This window comes from Rissa tridactyla, chromosome 1 (assembly GCF_028500815.1).
Source record: "Rissa tridactyla isolate bRisTri1 chromosome 1, bRisTri1.patW.cur.20221130, whole genome shotgun sequence".
NCBI lineage: Eukaryota > Metazoa > Chordata > Aves > Charadriiformes > Laridae > Rissa > Rissa tridactyla.
In genome coordinates this window covers 218947487-218960932 of record NC_071466.1, presented here as the reverse complement: position 1 = coordinate 218960932, position 13446 = coordinate 218947487, and the positions used below count along the sequence as shown (strand labels likewise).

At 57.5% G+C, this 13446-nt stretch overlaps 1 protein-coding gene across 4 annotated transcripts in view; it reads left to right on the top strand.

Annotated features, from left to right (window-relative positions):
- SHANK3 (SH3 and multiple ankyrin repeat domains 3) overlaps positions 1-13446 on the top strand; it is a 383847-nt gene that overhangs the window by 338800 nt on the left and 31601 nt on the right. For all 4 annotated transcript variants that reach the window (XM_054200170.1, XM_054200186.1, XM_054200177.1 and 1 more), the window contains 2 exons: positions 1171-1298; positions 2639-2744. In XM_054200170.1, the coding sequence (XP_054056145.1) occupies positions 1171-1298; positions 2639-2744 (234 nt within the window). The remainder of the gene's footprint in view (positions 1-1170; positions 1299-2638; positions 2745-13446) is intronic.

The window sequence follows — 13446 nt, the reverse complement described above, 5'->3', positions numbered from 1 at the left end:
GAGCTTGTCACCCTTACGGGACGAACGCTGCACGTGTTCTCCCCTCTCCGTGGGCAGGGTACTGGGACAGTGGCTTGGTTGTGCCATGGAGGTAGAGGCATCCAGCCCTGATGAATGCAGACCCCTTGGCTCCAGTGCAACACCGTGCCAGGGTGATGGCCACGCTCCAGGGCCCGCTGACACCATTTGTGACATGGAGCCGACAGACTCAGCCCTGCCGGGCCCAGGGCGCTGTCGGAGCTGGGGCAGCCACACCTGAACCGCCCCGGCCCGGGCTGAGCACCAGCCGCCGTCGCCAGCCCGGCTCCATGGGAGGCTGCTCCGGAGGGGTCAGTGGTGACGGTGGCCATCGTCTGCCTGCCGCCTTCCCAGTGTCCTGAGCTTCAGGATGTTTTGTGGCTCCCGACAATCCCCCAGTGGCAGCCGGGGCTGGAGCTGTGTCCGAGTGGGTGCATCCTCCTGGCACAAGCGGTGTGTCCACTCAGGGAGGAAACGTCCCAGTTTGTCCCGAACAGACCCTGGAGTGACACAGGTTGTGCTGGAGCCGAAGTGAGTCCCATGGAGTCCCGTGGACTTCTGCATCGCTTGTGGTCCCCACGGCACCTGGGTTCCCCTTACCGGCCATAGTGCAGCCGCTGCCCGCACCCCCCTTCGCCCAATTCAGGGGACTCGCTCTCATTCTGAGTATCAAAAATACATCTGGGCAAAAATTTGTCCTTTTCATGTAAGGATGGAGGGTTCCTCCAGGCCTGGCACAGCCAGGAGCATGCCCCCCGGCACTGGCAGTCAGACCCAGTGATCAGGGTGGTCATGGGTGCGCTGGGTGCAGCCAGGGTGGGAGAGCGGCACGGCACGGCACGGCATGGCACAGCACGGTGCCGCTGCGCCAGGCTGTCGGCTGTGGGTCCCCCAGCTGAGCCAGGCCGGTACCAGGTCATGCATGGTGGTGGGTGGGCAGCTCCCAAAACACCTCCAAAATCTTTGTTGGCCGCTGGCTGGGAAGGAAACGACTGAACGGTGGCTCCCTCAGCTCTGCGCTCAACAGGCCTGGGAACCGGCGTCCCTGCGGGGACGTTGGCTCCGTGCTGAGAGGGGATGGGGCTGCGCAGGGGAGCTGCCTCGGTACGGCGGCCCTTCCTAACCCCTTTGCTTTTACGTTTGGATTTTCAGAGAAACTGGATGAGATTTTGGCAGCAGCCGAGCCCGCGCTGAGAGCAGACATTGTGGAAGCAGATTCTAGGGCAGCCACTGTGAAGCAGCGACCAACAAGCCGGCGCATCACGCCAGCAGAAATCAGTGTGAGCGAGGAGGGCTGGCGGCGGCGCGGGAAGGGCAGGGGACGATGGGCAGCACGACCGACTGGCGCCGGGGAGTGGGTTTCCCAGGGGAGGGCAAGGAGAGGGTCTGGGGAGAGGGAGACACGGAGCAGGAGCCCGGGCAGGCGGCGGAGGAGCCGCCCCGGGCTGTTGGCACTGGCTCGCTGGTACGGGACTGCCACGGGGAGGGCGTTAGAGCGGATTTGAAGGAGTGTGGAGAGCGGAGCTGGAGAGCTTAGTCTGGCTGCAGCGTTCTGGATGTGAAGCTGGAAATTAGGAGGAATCAGAGAAGAGACACACCGCCATCTCTGAGGGGAAGCATGGATGGAGTAGGAGTGGGGCTGCCAGCTCCAGGCTGTCGGGATTGTGAAAGTGCTGCAGGCGGTGGGAGGCAGCTTCTGGAGCAGGAGGGAAAATGGGACAGGCAGCTTCTGAGCAGAGACTGGCCTGAGCAAAGCCTTCCCACGGGAGGAAGGCTGCTGGAGTCGGCATCGCTGTGCCACCCCTCCCGGGGCATCGCTGTGCCAGCCCTCCTGGGGCATCACTGTGCCACCCCTCCCGGGGCATCGCTGTACCACCCCTCCTGGGGGGCATCGCTGTGCCACCCCTCCCGGGGCATCGCTGTGCCACCCCTCCTGGGGCATCGCTGTACCACCCCTCCTGGGGGGCATCGCTGTGCCACCCCTCCTGGGGCATCGCTGTACCACCCCTCCTGGGGGGCATCGCTGTGCCACCCCTCCTTGGGCATCGCTGTGCCACCCCGCCCAGGGCACCAAGAGATGGAGAGCCAGAGGGGGAGCAAGGCAGGGAGAGCAGGCAGGAGGGGGCAGGCAGGGGGTACAGGCAGGGAGAGCAGGCGGAGGGAGCAGGCAGGGGAGAGCAGGCAGGGGCAGGCAGCAGGGGGAAGCAGGCAGGCAGGGGGGAGCAAGCTGGGGAGAGGGAGGGGGCATTAACCCTTCAAAGGGCAATAGCACAGGTTTGGGAGACAGGCTGGATGGGGCAGGAGGGAAGATGGAGGGATGAAGGTAGAGGTGAGGACGGGGTCCATCCTTGTCCCCAGGGAAGCCTCCCCTCCCAGGGCGGTGTCCGTGCCAGTGTCGAGCACAGGGTGGCAGGGACGGGGGCTGGCTGGCAGCAGGGACAGGGGCTGGCGGCAGGGACGGGGGCTGGCGACAGGGACAGGGGCTGGCGTGCTGGCTGACAGGGTAGAGCCTGGCTCCAGCCACGGCCAGAAGGGTCGGGGGGACTGAGGTGAAACGTCGTGTCCTTTCAGCTGAGTCTCACTGATGTCCAGAACGGAAATTGCCTTTTTTCTCTTGCAGTCACTCTTCGAACGCCAGGGTATGGCAGCACACTCGGGGGTCCTTGCGGGAGCTGAGAAGCCCCATGTTTCACTGCGCAAAGGAATTCCACGGACAAAATCTGTAGGTAAGGCAAACTGGGGGGAAATCCCCTCCTAAAGGGGAACGGTTGTCCCCGCGGAGCTCGTGCCTGCACGGGAGCCAGGAGGAAAGACTCAGCCCTCCCTGCTGGCTTGTAGCTAAAGGTCTCGGAGGGGATGTTTAATGTGATTTCTACTTCGAAGGCTGTATGTGTCCTCAGAAGCCCGTTCTAATGCTGTTAAGTTTTGAGAAACCCACAACAATTTATTGTCATTTAGACAATTATTCTGTCACCCCATGACCCCTCCCCGCCCAGGAAGGGAAAAACAAGGGAAGACAAGGGTTGAAATATAAATAGATTTAATAGGATAAGACTAAATAATTAACATTAATAATACTAGAGAACTGGTATTGATCCCAATACCAATATAAAATAAACAAGGACTGTCCCCAGCCCATCCCATCGCAGGGAGCTGCGCGCTCCCTGCAGGGACAGCCGATGTGGGACCCTGCGAGCGCTGCGGCGGCGGGAGGAAGGGAAGGGCTCAGGGCTCCGGCACCGGGGCAAGGAGTGCTCAGGATCCCAGACATTAAGGGAGAGAGCACACTATGCAGCAAACTTTCCAATTTCTATTGAGTGTGACATTCATGGTATGAAATAATCCTGGCGGCAGCTTGGGGCAAGTGCCCGGGTCTCGCTCCTCCTCCTCCCTGCACCTGGCGAGCTCGAAAACACCGAGACCTTGAATCCCACGTAGCCTGGCTATAAAGGAGATATCTTCACTAGATCAGACATTAGAGTCTTCTAGAAGTTCAGTTCTCCCCAGCATTAGAAGAGAAGTCAGTCCTGTGTTGCTCAGCCCAGGACAAACGCTGACAGCGGGCCTGCTCTGAGCAGGAGGTAGGACCGGGGACCTCCCGAGGTCCCTTGCTCGCTCCGTCCCTTTGCGGCGCTGCCAGGGACAGGGGGTTCCTCCCACCCGCGGGGCTGGCAGATGAGGGTCGGGGGGGATTTTCTGCCCGACCGTGTGTCGGCTGGGCTGGGCGTGCTGAGCACGGGCAGGTTGAGAGTGGAACCACGAGCTGTAACAAACCGGGACGCTGGAGCAGGTAACCACTGGATTTTTTTTCTAAGGAGAGGACAGGGCCTGGGACAGGCAATCCTCCACGGGCTGTGTCGGCATCTTCACACCCTGTCCCAAAAGGTTTACAGTGCAACTAAAAGCAAAACCAGGCTGGAGGAGGGAGGTGGGAGGACGAGGCAGAGCGAACACGGGCCGGTGGCGCAATGGCGGGATGGGGGGGTCTCATTTTCTTCTCTGACGTTGTGTGTTGCTGGGTTTCCCCCGGGTGGTGCCACCAAGCGTGGTGTTGGCGAGGTCTGGGGCCTGTGCAGGTCGGCGCTGGGCCAGGGCTTCTCTCTGACGTGGGGAAGCCGGAGGAGAGGGGGCAGCGAGAGGTGGTGTGCTGCGTGCCGGGTGCTCGTTAACCCCAGGGCATCACTTGGTAGTAATGGTGATGCCAAAACACATTGTGTGCTCAACACGCAAAATAAGTGAATAGGATGTAAATTCTGCTTCAAGCTACAGCTGAGAGCAGCGCAATCCCAGCGAGAATGTAAAAACTCATTGAAAAATGCAAGGGTTGGTTTTCAAAACGTGCTTTTTAATGTACAGAGACACAGAATTGCTGTGTGTCCGTGAGTCATTCGTGTTTGTGTGAGAGCAGCTGGTACCTGTGGTCCCACGTGAGATTGGTCTGAGAGTAGTAGATAGCTAGAGCTAATCAAATGTGTGTATGATTAATCTGAAAAACAAACTGGGACAGATAATCTGTAAAAAAAAAGGCGTGGGTGTTTAATGAAGTGCCCTGGTGCATACACACACGGCGTGGTGGTAATGCTGCCGTCCTGCCCTGGAACCTCCGGCAGAACCTCCTGCAGCTCTCAGGAGCTGAACCAGACCCTGGGCCGGGCAGGTGACGAGATGCGGCGCTGGAGGCGAATGCAGGCATTAATTAGCTGCTCCTACGTTGCAGTGCTGTTAACATACATGGCAGAGGGGAGCAGGGCTGGCCGCCTCAGTGCCTGGGGTCACCACGGCACCAACCCACAGACGAGCTTTGGGTAGAAGTAACCAGTTAATTTTCATGGATGTAAAAATGATCAGTAGCACATGCAGGGTGGGATTCGTCTCATCCAGCCGTAATGTTAACAATTAGTGTTCTGGGCCCCGCTGTACAAGAGGGACATTGAGGTGCTGGAGCGTGTCCAGAGGAGAGCTACCAGGCTGGTGAGGGCTCTGGAGACCAGGGCATATGAGGAGAGGCCGAGGGAGCTGGGCATGTTTAGCTTGGAGAAGAGGAGGCTGAGGGGAGACCTCATTGCCCTCTACAGCCACCTGAAAGGAGGGTGGAGAGAGGTGGGTGTTGGCCTCTTCTCCCAGGGGAATAACGACAGGACCAGAGGAAATGGGCTGAAGCTGCGGCAGGGGAGGTTTAGATTAGAGATTAGGAAGAATTACTCTACTGAAAGGGTGGTCAGGCACTGGAACAGCCTGCCCAGGGAGGGGGTTGAGTCACCATCCCTAGAGGTGTTGAAGAAACGTCTAGATGTGGCACTTCAGGGCATGCTCTAGTGGCAGAGATTGTAGGGGGTTTTGTGTGTGTGTATGGTTGGGCTCGATGACCTCAAAGGTCCTTCCCGACCATGAAGATTCTATGATTCTATGAATGCAGAAATCTCCATCCGAGTGAGGAGCCCAGGAACCCTCTCTAGTGACCAGGGGGAAAATGGCAAACAGCACTTTGAACATGATTTATCTGGTCTCTGGGTTGTAGAGGTGCATCCTGCACGAGTGCCCGCTGACGGTGAGGGGTGTCCAGCGAGCGCTGAGTGTTCAGCTGCCAGGCAGATGAGCGTGTGTGGCCAGTCCTGGCTAAAGTGCATCTTTGCAAACTATATCCTAGATGTTTGTTTTTTGTATGAGAATATTTGTGGAGATGCTTCTAAGCAGAAGTTGTTCAAGGTTCAATCAAGCCACAAACAGCTGCAAGTCACATGAAAGGGGATCCATTGTGTGATACAGCATCTTAACCCAGTAACAGATCATAAACTGGAAAAGTGTTCATTAAACATGAAATACTTAGAGTCATAGAATGGTTAGAGTTGGAAGGGACCTTAAAGGCCACCCAGTGCCACCCCCTGCCCTGGGCAGGGACACCTCCCACCAGCCCACGTTGCTCCAAGCCCCGTCCAACCTGGCCTTGAACCCCTCCAGGGATGGGGCAGCCACAGCTTCTCTGGGCAACCTGGCCCAGGGGCTCACCAGCCTCAAGGAGGGTGCCCGTAAGGAGCCCCGTTTTGCCTGTGAAGGCCGCGTCAGTGACTCGGGAAGTCCCTCGAAAGCCACACCACGCTGTGTGACGCTCGTCGTGCCCGTGTCCTGCCCAGGATCCCGGTATGCAGGCAACCGTGAGAAGAGGGGGTTGGAGTCTGTAGGGTTTATTCCACTGCAGGGTTTGTTGGGTTGTGCCTAGGGTTTCTACACTCATGAGTACAGAGTGTAACGTACCACGTGCGACTTTTTTGTGCGGCACCAGGAGCATTGCGACCCCAATCCCCGCACGGGATTCCCAGCCACGCAACAAGGGGATTGGAAACGCTGGGTTTAATCCGCATCGGGGAAGATGAAAAGCAGACCTGGAGGTTCTGAGCAGGAACGCAGCTGACAGGAGCACGGCATCCAAGTGCAACCCGACAATAAATACAGGGGGAAAAAATCACACGCAGCTCTTAGTTATGCTCAATCCGAGAATGGCACGTGTCTGTCGGCACCGAAAGGGAGCAGTTCCTGCTGAGGAGGGGACCGCAACTTCTTGTTTCCAGTTTGCCTGCCACAATACACACCAAAAGCAGTGCCGCTTAGAAACCAGCTCATTTTTGTGGAATTCCAGCTATGCTGAAATAGAAAGCAGCCAAACAGTAGAAATTGGGTTGCAATTGGCTTGTTTTAGAAGTCCTTCTTGAGCTGTCATTTCACACCCACAGTGACAGGTTCATACGCTGTACAGTCAGTTGACTTCATGATAAAAATCACTACTAAAAGCAGGGATTCGTTGGTTGGTTTGGTTTTTTGGTGAAGAAATGCTCTGAATTATTTGCATATTACACAGCTGGGTTAGATTCCCAGGGACTTGTGACAAAAAACCAGAGAATTTCATGTTCGCCTCTAAAAATTTCTTGAGTCAAAGGTAGTTAACCCTCGACTGACTATAAAGAAGGCAGAACAGAGGAAATATTTCAACAAAAAAAATCTGAAGAAAAGAAATGCATTGCCGTGGGGAGGCTGATAGAAAAGAAAATCTGTCAGACTTCCAAGTTAGCTGCCGTGCCATCTGCTCCAGCATGAGAAGTTAAAAACACTTGCAAGTCTGCAGAGCCATCATGGTACGCGCTAAGGCTCTCCATTGGCAAATCCAGGACGATGGAGACGGTGGTTTTGCAGGGACAGGAGCGGCTGTCCCTGTGTCAGTTAGAGACGCCGTGGCTGCAGGCGCTGGCTGTCGGTGACAGATGCAGCGCCCTGAGGAAGCCTTGTCCCGGTGTTCAGAAGGACACTGGGGATGCCGGGCTGCTGCCCTGCCAGTTTGGGGCGAGCGCGCATCCCTGCTGCAGCCTTCCTGCATCCCTGCTGCAACCTTCCTGCATCCCTGCTGCATCCCTGCTGCATCCCCACTGCAGCCTTCCTGCATCCCTGCTGCATCCCTACTGCAGCCTTCCTGCATCCCTGCTGCAGCCTTCCTGCATCCCTTCTGCATCCCTACTGCATCCCTACTACAGCCTTCCTGCACCCCTGCTGCATCCCTACTGCAGCCTTCCTGCATCCCTGCTGCAGCCTTCCTGCATCCCTGCTGCATCCCTGCTGCATCCCCACTGCAGCCTTCCTGCAGCCTTCCTGCATCCCTACTGCAGCCTTCCTGCATCCCTGCTGCATCCCTGCTGCATCCCTACTGTATCCCCACTGCAGCCTTCCTGCATCCCTACTGCAGCCTTCCTGCACCCCTGCTGCATCCCTACTGCAGCCTTCCTGCACCCCTGCTGCAGCCTTCCTGCGTCCCTGCTGCATCCCTGCTGCATCCCCACTGCAGCCTTCCTGCAGCCTTCCTGCATCCCTACTGCAGCCTTCCTGCATCCCTGCTGCATCCCTACTGCAGCCTTCCTGCATCCCTGCTGCATCCCTGCTGCATCCCTACTGTATCCCCACTGCAGCCTTCCTGCATCCCTACTGCAGCCTTCCTGCACCCCTGCTGCATCCCTACTGCAGCCTTCCTGCATCCCTGCTGCAGCCTTCCTGCGTCCCTGCTGCATCCCTGCTGCATCCCCACTGCAGCCTTCCTGCAGCCTTCCTGCATCCCTACTGCATCCCTGCTGCATCCCTCCTACAGCCTTCCTGCATCCCTGCTGCAGCCTTCCTGCACCCCTGCTGCATCCCTACTGCAGCCTTCCTGCATCCCTGCTGCATCCCTACTGTATCCCCACTGCAGCCTTCCTGCATCCCTACTGCAGCCTTCCTGCATCCCTGCTGCATCCCTGCTGCATCCCTACTGCAGCCATCCTGCATCCCTGCTGCATCCCTACTGCATCCTTCCTGCATCCCTACTGCAGCCGTCCTGCATCCCTCCTGCAGCCTTCCTGCAGCCCTACTGCAGCCTCCCTGCATCCCTGCTGTATCCCTGCTGCATCCCTACTGCAGCCGTCCTGCATCTCTGCTGCATCCCTACTGCATCCCTACTACAGCCTTCCTGCATCCCTCCTGCAGCCTTCCTGCATCCCTGCTGTGTCCCTGCTGCATCCTCACTGCCCGGCTCTGGCAGGGTGGGGACAGCTCTGCCACCAGGGCTGGCCGTCCCCCTGATCCCCGTCCAGGACCGTCCTCCCCTCTGCAGACCCTGGCTGAGCTCCCAGCGCTTTCCCCTCGTCCAGACAAGTTCTCGGGCTCGCCCTGGCTGCGATTTAAGCCGTGTGCCGTAGCAGCCGGCACAGTACTGTTGTTTCCCATCTCTCCAAGGGGCAGTGGGTTTTCCTCCTCCTCCTCCTCCTCCTCCTCCTGCCAGTTCTGTTGTTCCTGGAGCTGATGGCAGCCCCTTGCACCTGGCGACGGTGATGCTCGCCCACTTTCCTGTTCGGGAGAGGAGCGCAGCCGCGGCACCGGGCACCTTTCTGCTCCAGCTGAGGGCTGGGAGCTGCTCTGCCATCCCTGCATGGGGAAGGCGAGGTGGGGAATGGTGGGGTGTGCTCTGGAGAGAGCCTCCTCATTAGCCATCCCAAATTAATGCACAGACGTAGATTCTCACAGGGATTTAGGCTGTTATGGCAACGGGCCCAAAAGCATTGTGGAGAGTTTTTGTGTTTTCCTTAGAGATTAATAATGCATTGAATGCTGTGAACTGCAGAGGGGGGTTGCCATGAGGCTTGTGGCGGTGACAGGCTGCGCTTCGGGCACACACCCAGGCTGCGATTCTCATTTCAGACCAGTTACTCGGGGTGATCAGGGACTGGGTTCCTCACTGGTCCCTGCCGGGCGCTGGGGGCTCCGTTTGGACTCAGGCCCTTTATTCCTGCGTGCACCGACCTCTGTAGCTGGCTCCTGGTGAATGTCTCATTGCTCTTTGTAAGAATCACCCCACTACGGTAAATCATGGAATCGCAGAAAGGTTTGGGTTGAAGGGACCTTAAAGGCCACCCAGTGCCACCCCCTGCCCTGGGCAGGGACACCTCCCACCAGCCCACGTTGCTCCAAGCCCCATCCAACCTGGCCTTGAACCCCTCCAGGGATGGGGCAGCCACAGCTTCTCTGGGCAACCTGGCCCAGGGGCTCACCCCCCTCACAGCAAAGGATTTCTTCCCAATATCTCATCCCAATCTCCCCTCTTCCAGTGGAAAACCCTTCCCCCTCGTCCCGTGGCTCCCCTCCCTGAGCCAGAGTCCCTCCCCAGCTTTCCTGGAGCCCCTTTAGGGACTGGAAGGGGCTGGAAGGTCTCCCCGGCGCCTTCTCTTCTCCAGGCTGAACCCCCCCAGCTCTCTCAGCCTGTCCCCCCAGCAGAGGGGCTCCAGCCCTCCCAGCATCTCCGGGGCCTCCTCTGGCCCCGCTCCAACAGCTCCGTGTCTCTCCTGTGCTGAGGCCCCAGCGCTGGAGGCAGCACTGCAGGGGGGTCTCCCCGAGCGGAGCAGAGGGGCAGAATCCCCCCCTCGCCCTGCTGGCCATGTACTTTGAAGACAAAGTATACACTGATTGAAGAGAACTGAGAGACAAAATCTCGATGGGCGTTAGCAAAGGGACGTGTTTGGGTACTTGTTGTTGAAGTTTAATCTTCCCAGTTGCGCACAGGGAGGATGGACCGGGCACAGAGGGAGGCCTCGGGCAGCACACACGGCGTCGTGCCACTTGTGACAGGCAGATGCTGTCTTTTCCCAGAGGTCGTTCCCACCTCCACCATCCCTCTGGAGAAGCTGGGAGAGCTCTCAAGGTTCCACGTTCAGCGGGTGCCCGTGGGTGTGCGGGAGAGGGATGAGGTCTGGCAGGGGCGGGAGTGCTGGGTCGCTGGCAGGGAGTGCAGGAAGCAGAGCGTGGGCACCGCGCGTGTTCCTGGGACACGGGGCAATGGCAAACGGCAGGTCGGGAATTGCTGGGTCAAGATCTGTCGGGATGAAAGGACAGTGTAGTTCAGGTGCTGCAAATTTAACGGAACTGCCTTCCCCCGGTGTTGTGCTGTGTTTCAGTGAGAGTCTGGCTGAGGGTCATCACCGGAGGCCTCTCTAGTCCCTGGGTGCGCGGGTCGGTGGAGAGCTGCTCTGGAATTTCCTGGGTGCCTCTAGTTGTGGGGCAGGGCTCCAGAGGCCGCAGGAGCTGGTCAGGCTCCTTCTCCCGCAGACGGCCCGGCCCCGGGGCTGAGCTCTGCCCACTGCCCGGCGCAGCCTTTAGCAATGGGCAAGTGCTAAAATAAAAGTGAAAAATGAGGACGTTTAAAATCGTAGTTAACTGTTACCATTTCAGTCAGTAGGAGTGGAGCTGGATAAAAGAGAGCCGTGCTTTCAGCTACCAGCATTTTAGATGAACTCGAATACTGTCTCTCCTCGTTTCAAGTGAAGACCCTCCGGGATGGTTTCACCACTCTTGGAGCTGGTCCCTCCCCTTCTAGGAGGACCCTTGTCCTCAGCGCCGCTTTCACCAGGGGTTTCTGTACGGCTCGTTACCTCTGCCGGGGTCTGTGCAGGCTCCAGCCTGCTCTGCAAGGGTCGGACGCGATTCATGAACTCAAGAGTTAATCAAGACATCAGGTTTCCATTCTGCTCCCGAGGGATCACTGGCGGCCTTTGTTCAACGTCAGAGCCTCCCTGAGCAGAACTATATCCTGCGTAGACAGTAAATAAAACTCAGCATTGATTAGTCTCATGCTTAACTATGAACAGATGCTTCTCGGTGTTAAGGGAGAGGTTTCATTTTGCCCGTGTGATCGCATTTAAACACCAGCAAGGAGTTTCTATCATGAAGACTGTATTTTACAAAATGCGCTATCACAGTAGGAATGGGTAGTGAAAGATTTGAATAACAGAACATAATAACACAGCGACACAATTCAAAGAAAGCCTTGAAAAGGTCTTTACAGACCAGATGGGCATCAAATTAAACCGATAGCTGGAGTTTCCAAAGAAAGCAAAGGAGGTAATTCTGCTCGCGGGGCTGGCGAGCCGCAGAGCTCGCTGCCGCAGGGCGTCGGGAGTGGGAAAAACCTGCACCGGCTCAAAGAGCACTGACAAGTGCCTGCAAGAAGAACGTCCGCCAAGGGTTAAACACAAAGGCAGTTTGACTCAGCCAGCTCTTGATCAGCAAATTGCTGGGAGCTGGCGGAGCGTTCGGGAGGATTCGGGAGGGGCGAAGCAGCGCTGCACGCTTGCTGCGCGCTTGTGTGCTTCCTCAGGCAGCGATTATTGGCCGCACGGGGCTGGATGTGCCTTTGATCTGCAAGGCTGGAGGAGAAGTGGAGTATGGAGGCAGCGTCCTCCACCGAATGTAGGGTGCGAGCGGGAGGCAGAGGAGGAAATGGATGGAGTTGGATAGCAGGCGCGCAGCTCCAGCGAGCAGAGGAGCTGTGTCACAATGGGGAGTTGCAGGTAGTGAAGAAAGCGCCTGCCAAGAATTTGCTTTCCTCCCACCTCTTCCATCAGTGATCTCGCCTGAATGTTGATGTTCTTGCTGAGGAGCAATAGGAGACGTTCATTTTCACAGGGAACAGACATTATTCCCACTATTCCAAGGAGCGGGGTTGTATGACGGTCAGCTTGGGAACCAGAACTGGAATGAAGCCCCTCTTCTTCTGTCGTAGGATCAAAGGATAATTCAGGTTGGAAGGAGGTCTCTGGTCCCACCTCCAGCTCAAAGCAGGGTCAGCAATGAGATCTGATCGTGTTGCTCAGGGCTTTGTCCAGTCTGGTCATGAAAACCTCCAAGGATGGAGACTGCGCACCCTGTTCCGCTGCTTGACTGTCTTCATCGTAAAATTTCTCCTTTTGTCCAGGCAGAACCTCTCATTTCAGTTTTGCCCATTGCCTCTCGTCCCCCCACCATGGCCTCTTGTCCTCCCACCATGTACCAATGTGAAAAGCTTGGCTTTATCTTCTCGATAACCTCCCCGCAGGTACCAGAAGGCTGCTGTCAGCCCCCACAAAGCCATTCCTTCCGCAGGCGGAACAAGCCCAGCTCCCTCAGCCTCTCCAGACAGAGCAAGAGCTCCAGCCCTGCCCGTCCTGCTGGCTCTCCACTGAAGTCCCGACAGTTTATTAGTGTATTTCTTGTACTGGGGGCCCCAAAACTGGATGTGGTATTGCAGGTGTGGTCTCATGAGCAGAGTGAGAGGGATGACCTCTTTGCTCTGTCTGTGGCCTTGGCTCCTCTTCACGCAGCCCGGGATGCTGTTGGCCCTTAGTGCCAAGGCAGGGGGCCAGCCCATGTTCACCTTGCTACCCACCAAGCCTCCCAAGTTAGACTTAGAGTGGTTTGGGTTGAAGGGACCTTAAAGGCCACCCAGTGCCACCCCCTGCCCTGGGCAGGGACACCTCCCACCAGCCCAGGTTGCTCCAAGCCCCGTCCAACCTGGCCTTGAACCCCTCCAGGGATGGGGCAGCCACAGCTTCTCTGGGCAACCTGGGCCAGGGGCTCACCCCCCTCACAGCAAAGGATTTCTTCCCAATATCTCATCCCAATCTCCCCTCTTCCAGTGTAAAACCCTTCCCCCTCGTCCCGTGGCTCCCCTCCCTGAGCCAGAGTCCCTCCCCAGCTTTCCTGGAGCCCCTTGAGGGACTGGAAGGTGCTGGAAGGTCTCCCCGGCGCCTTCTCTTCTCCAGGCTGAACCCCCCCAGCTCTCTCAGCCTGTCCCCACAGCAGAGGGGCTCCAAGTTCTTTTCCACAGAGTCACTTCACAGCCAGCCAGTCCCCAGCCTGTCCGGTCACAAGGGGTTCTTCCTTCTCAGGTGTGACTTTGCATCTGTCCTTGTTGAAATTCGTGGAGTTCCTGCTGGCCCAGTCCTCTACCCTGTCTAGGTCCTTTTGAGATGTCTGCCGGGTCGTTGACCTTGGTAGTGCTTCGGATAGAGTTCTGCATGGTGCTCCCCTCCTCATTTAAGAAAAAAAATGGAGGAGAGATGCTTCCAGCAGAGAAAAATACCAAGTGGGGAATAGAGAGAACATGAA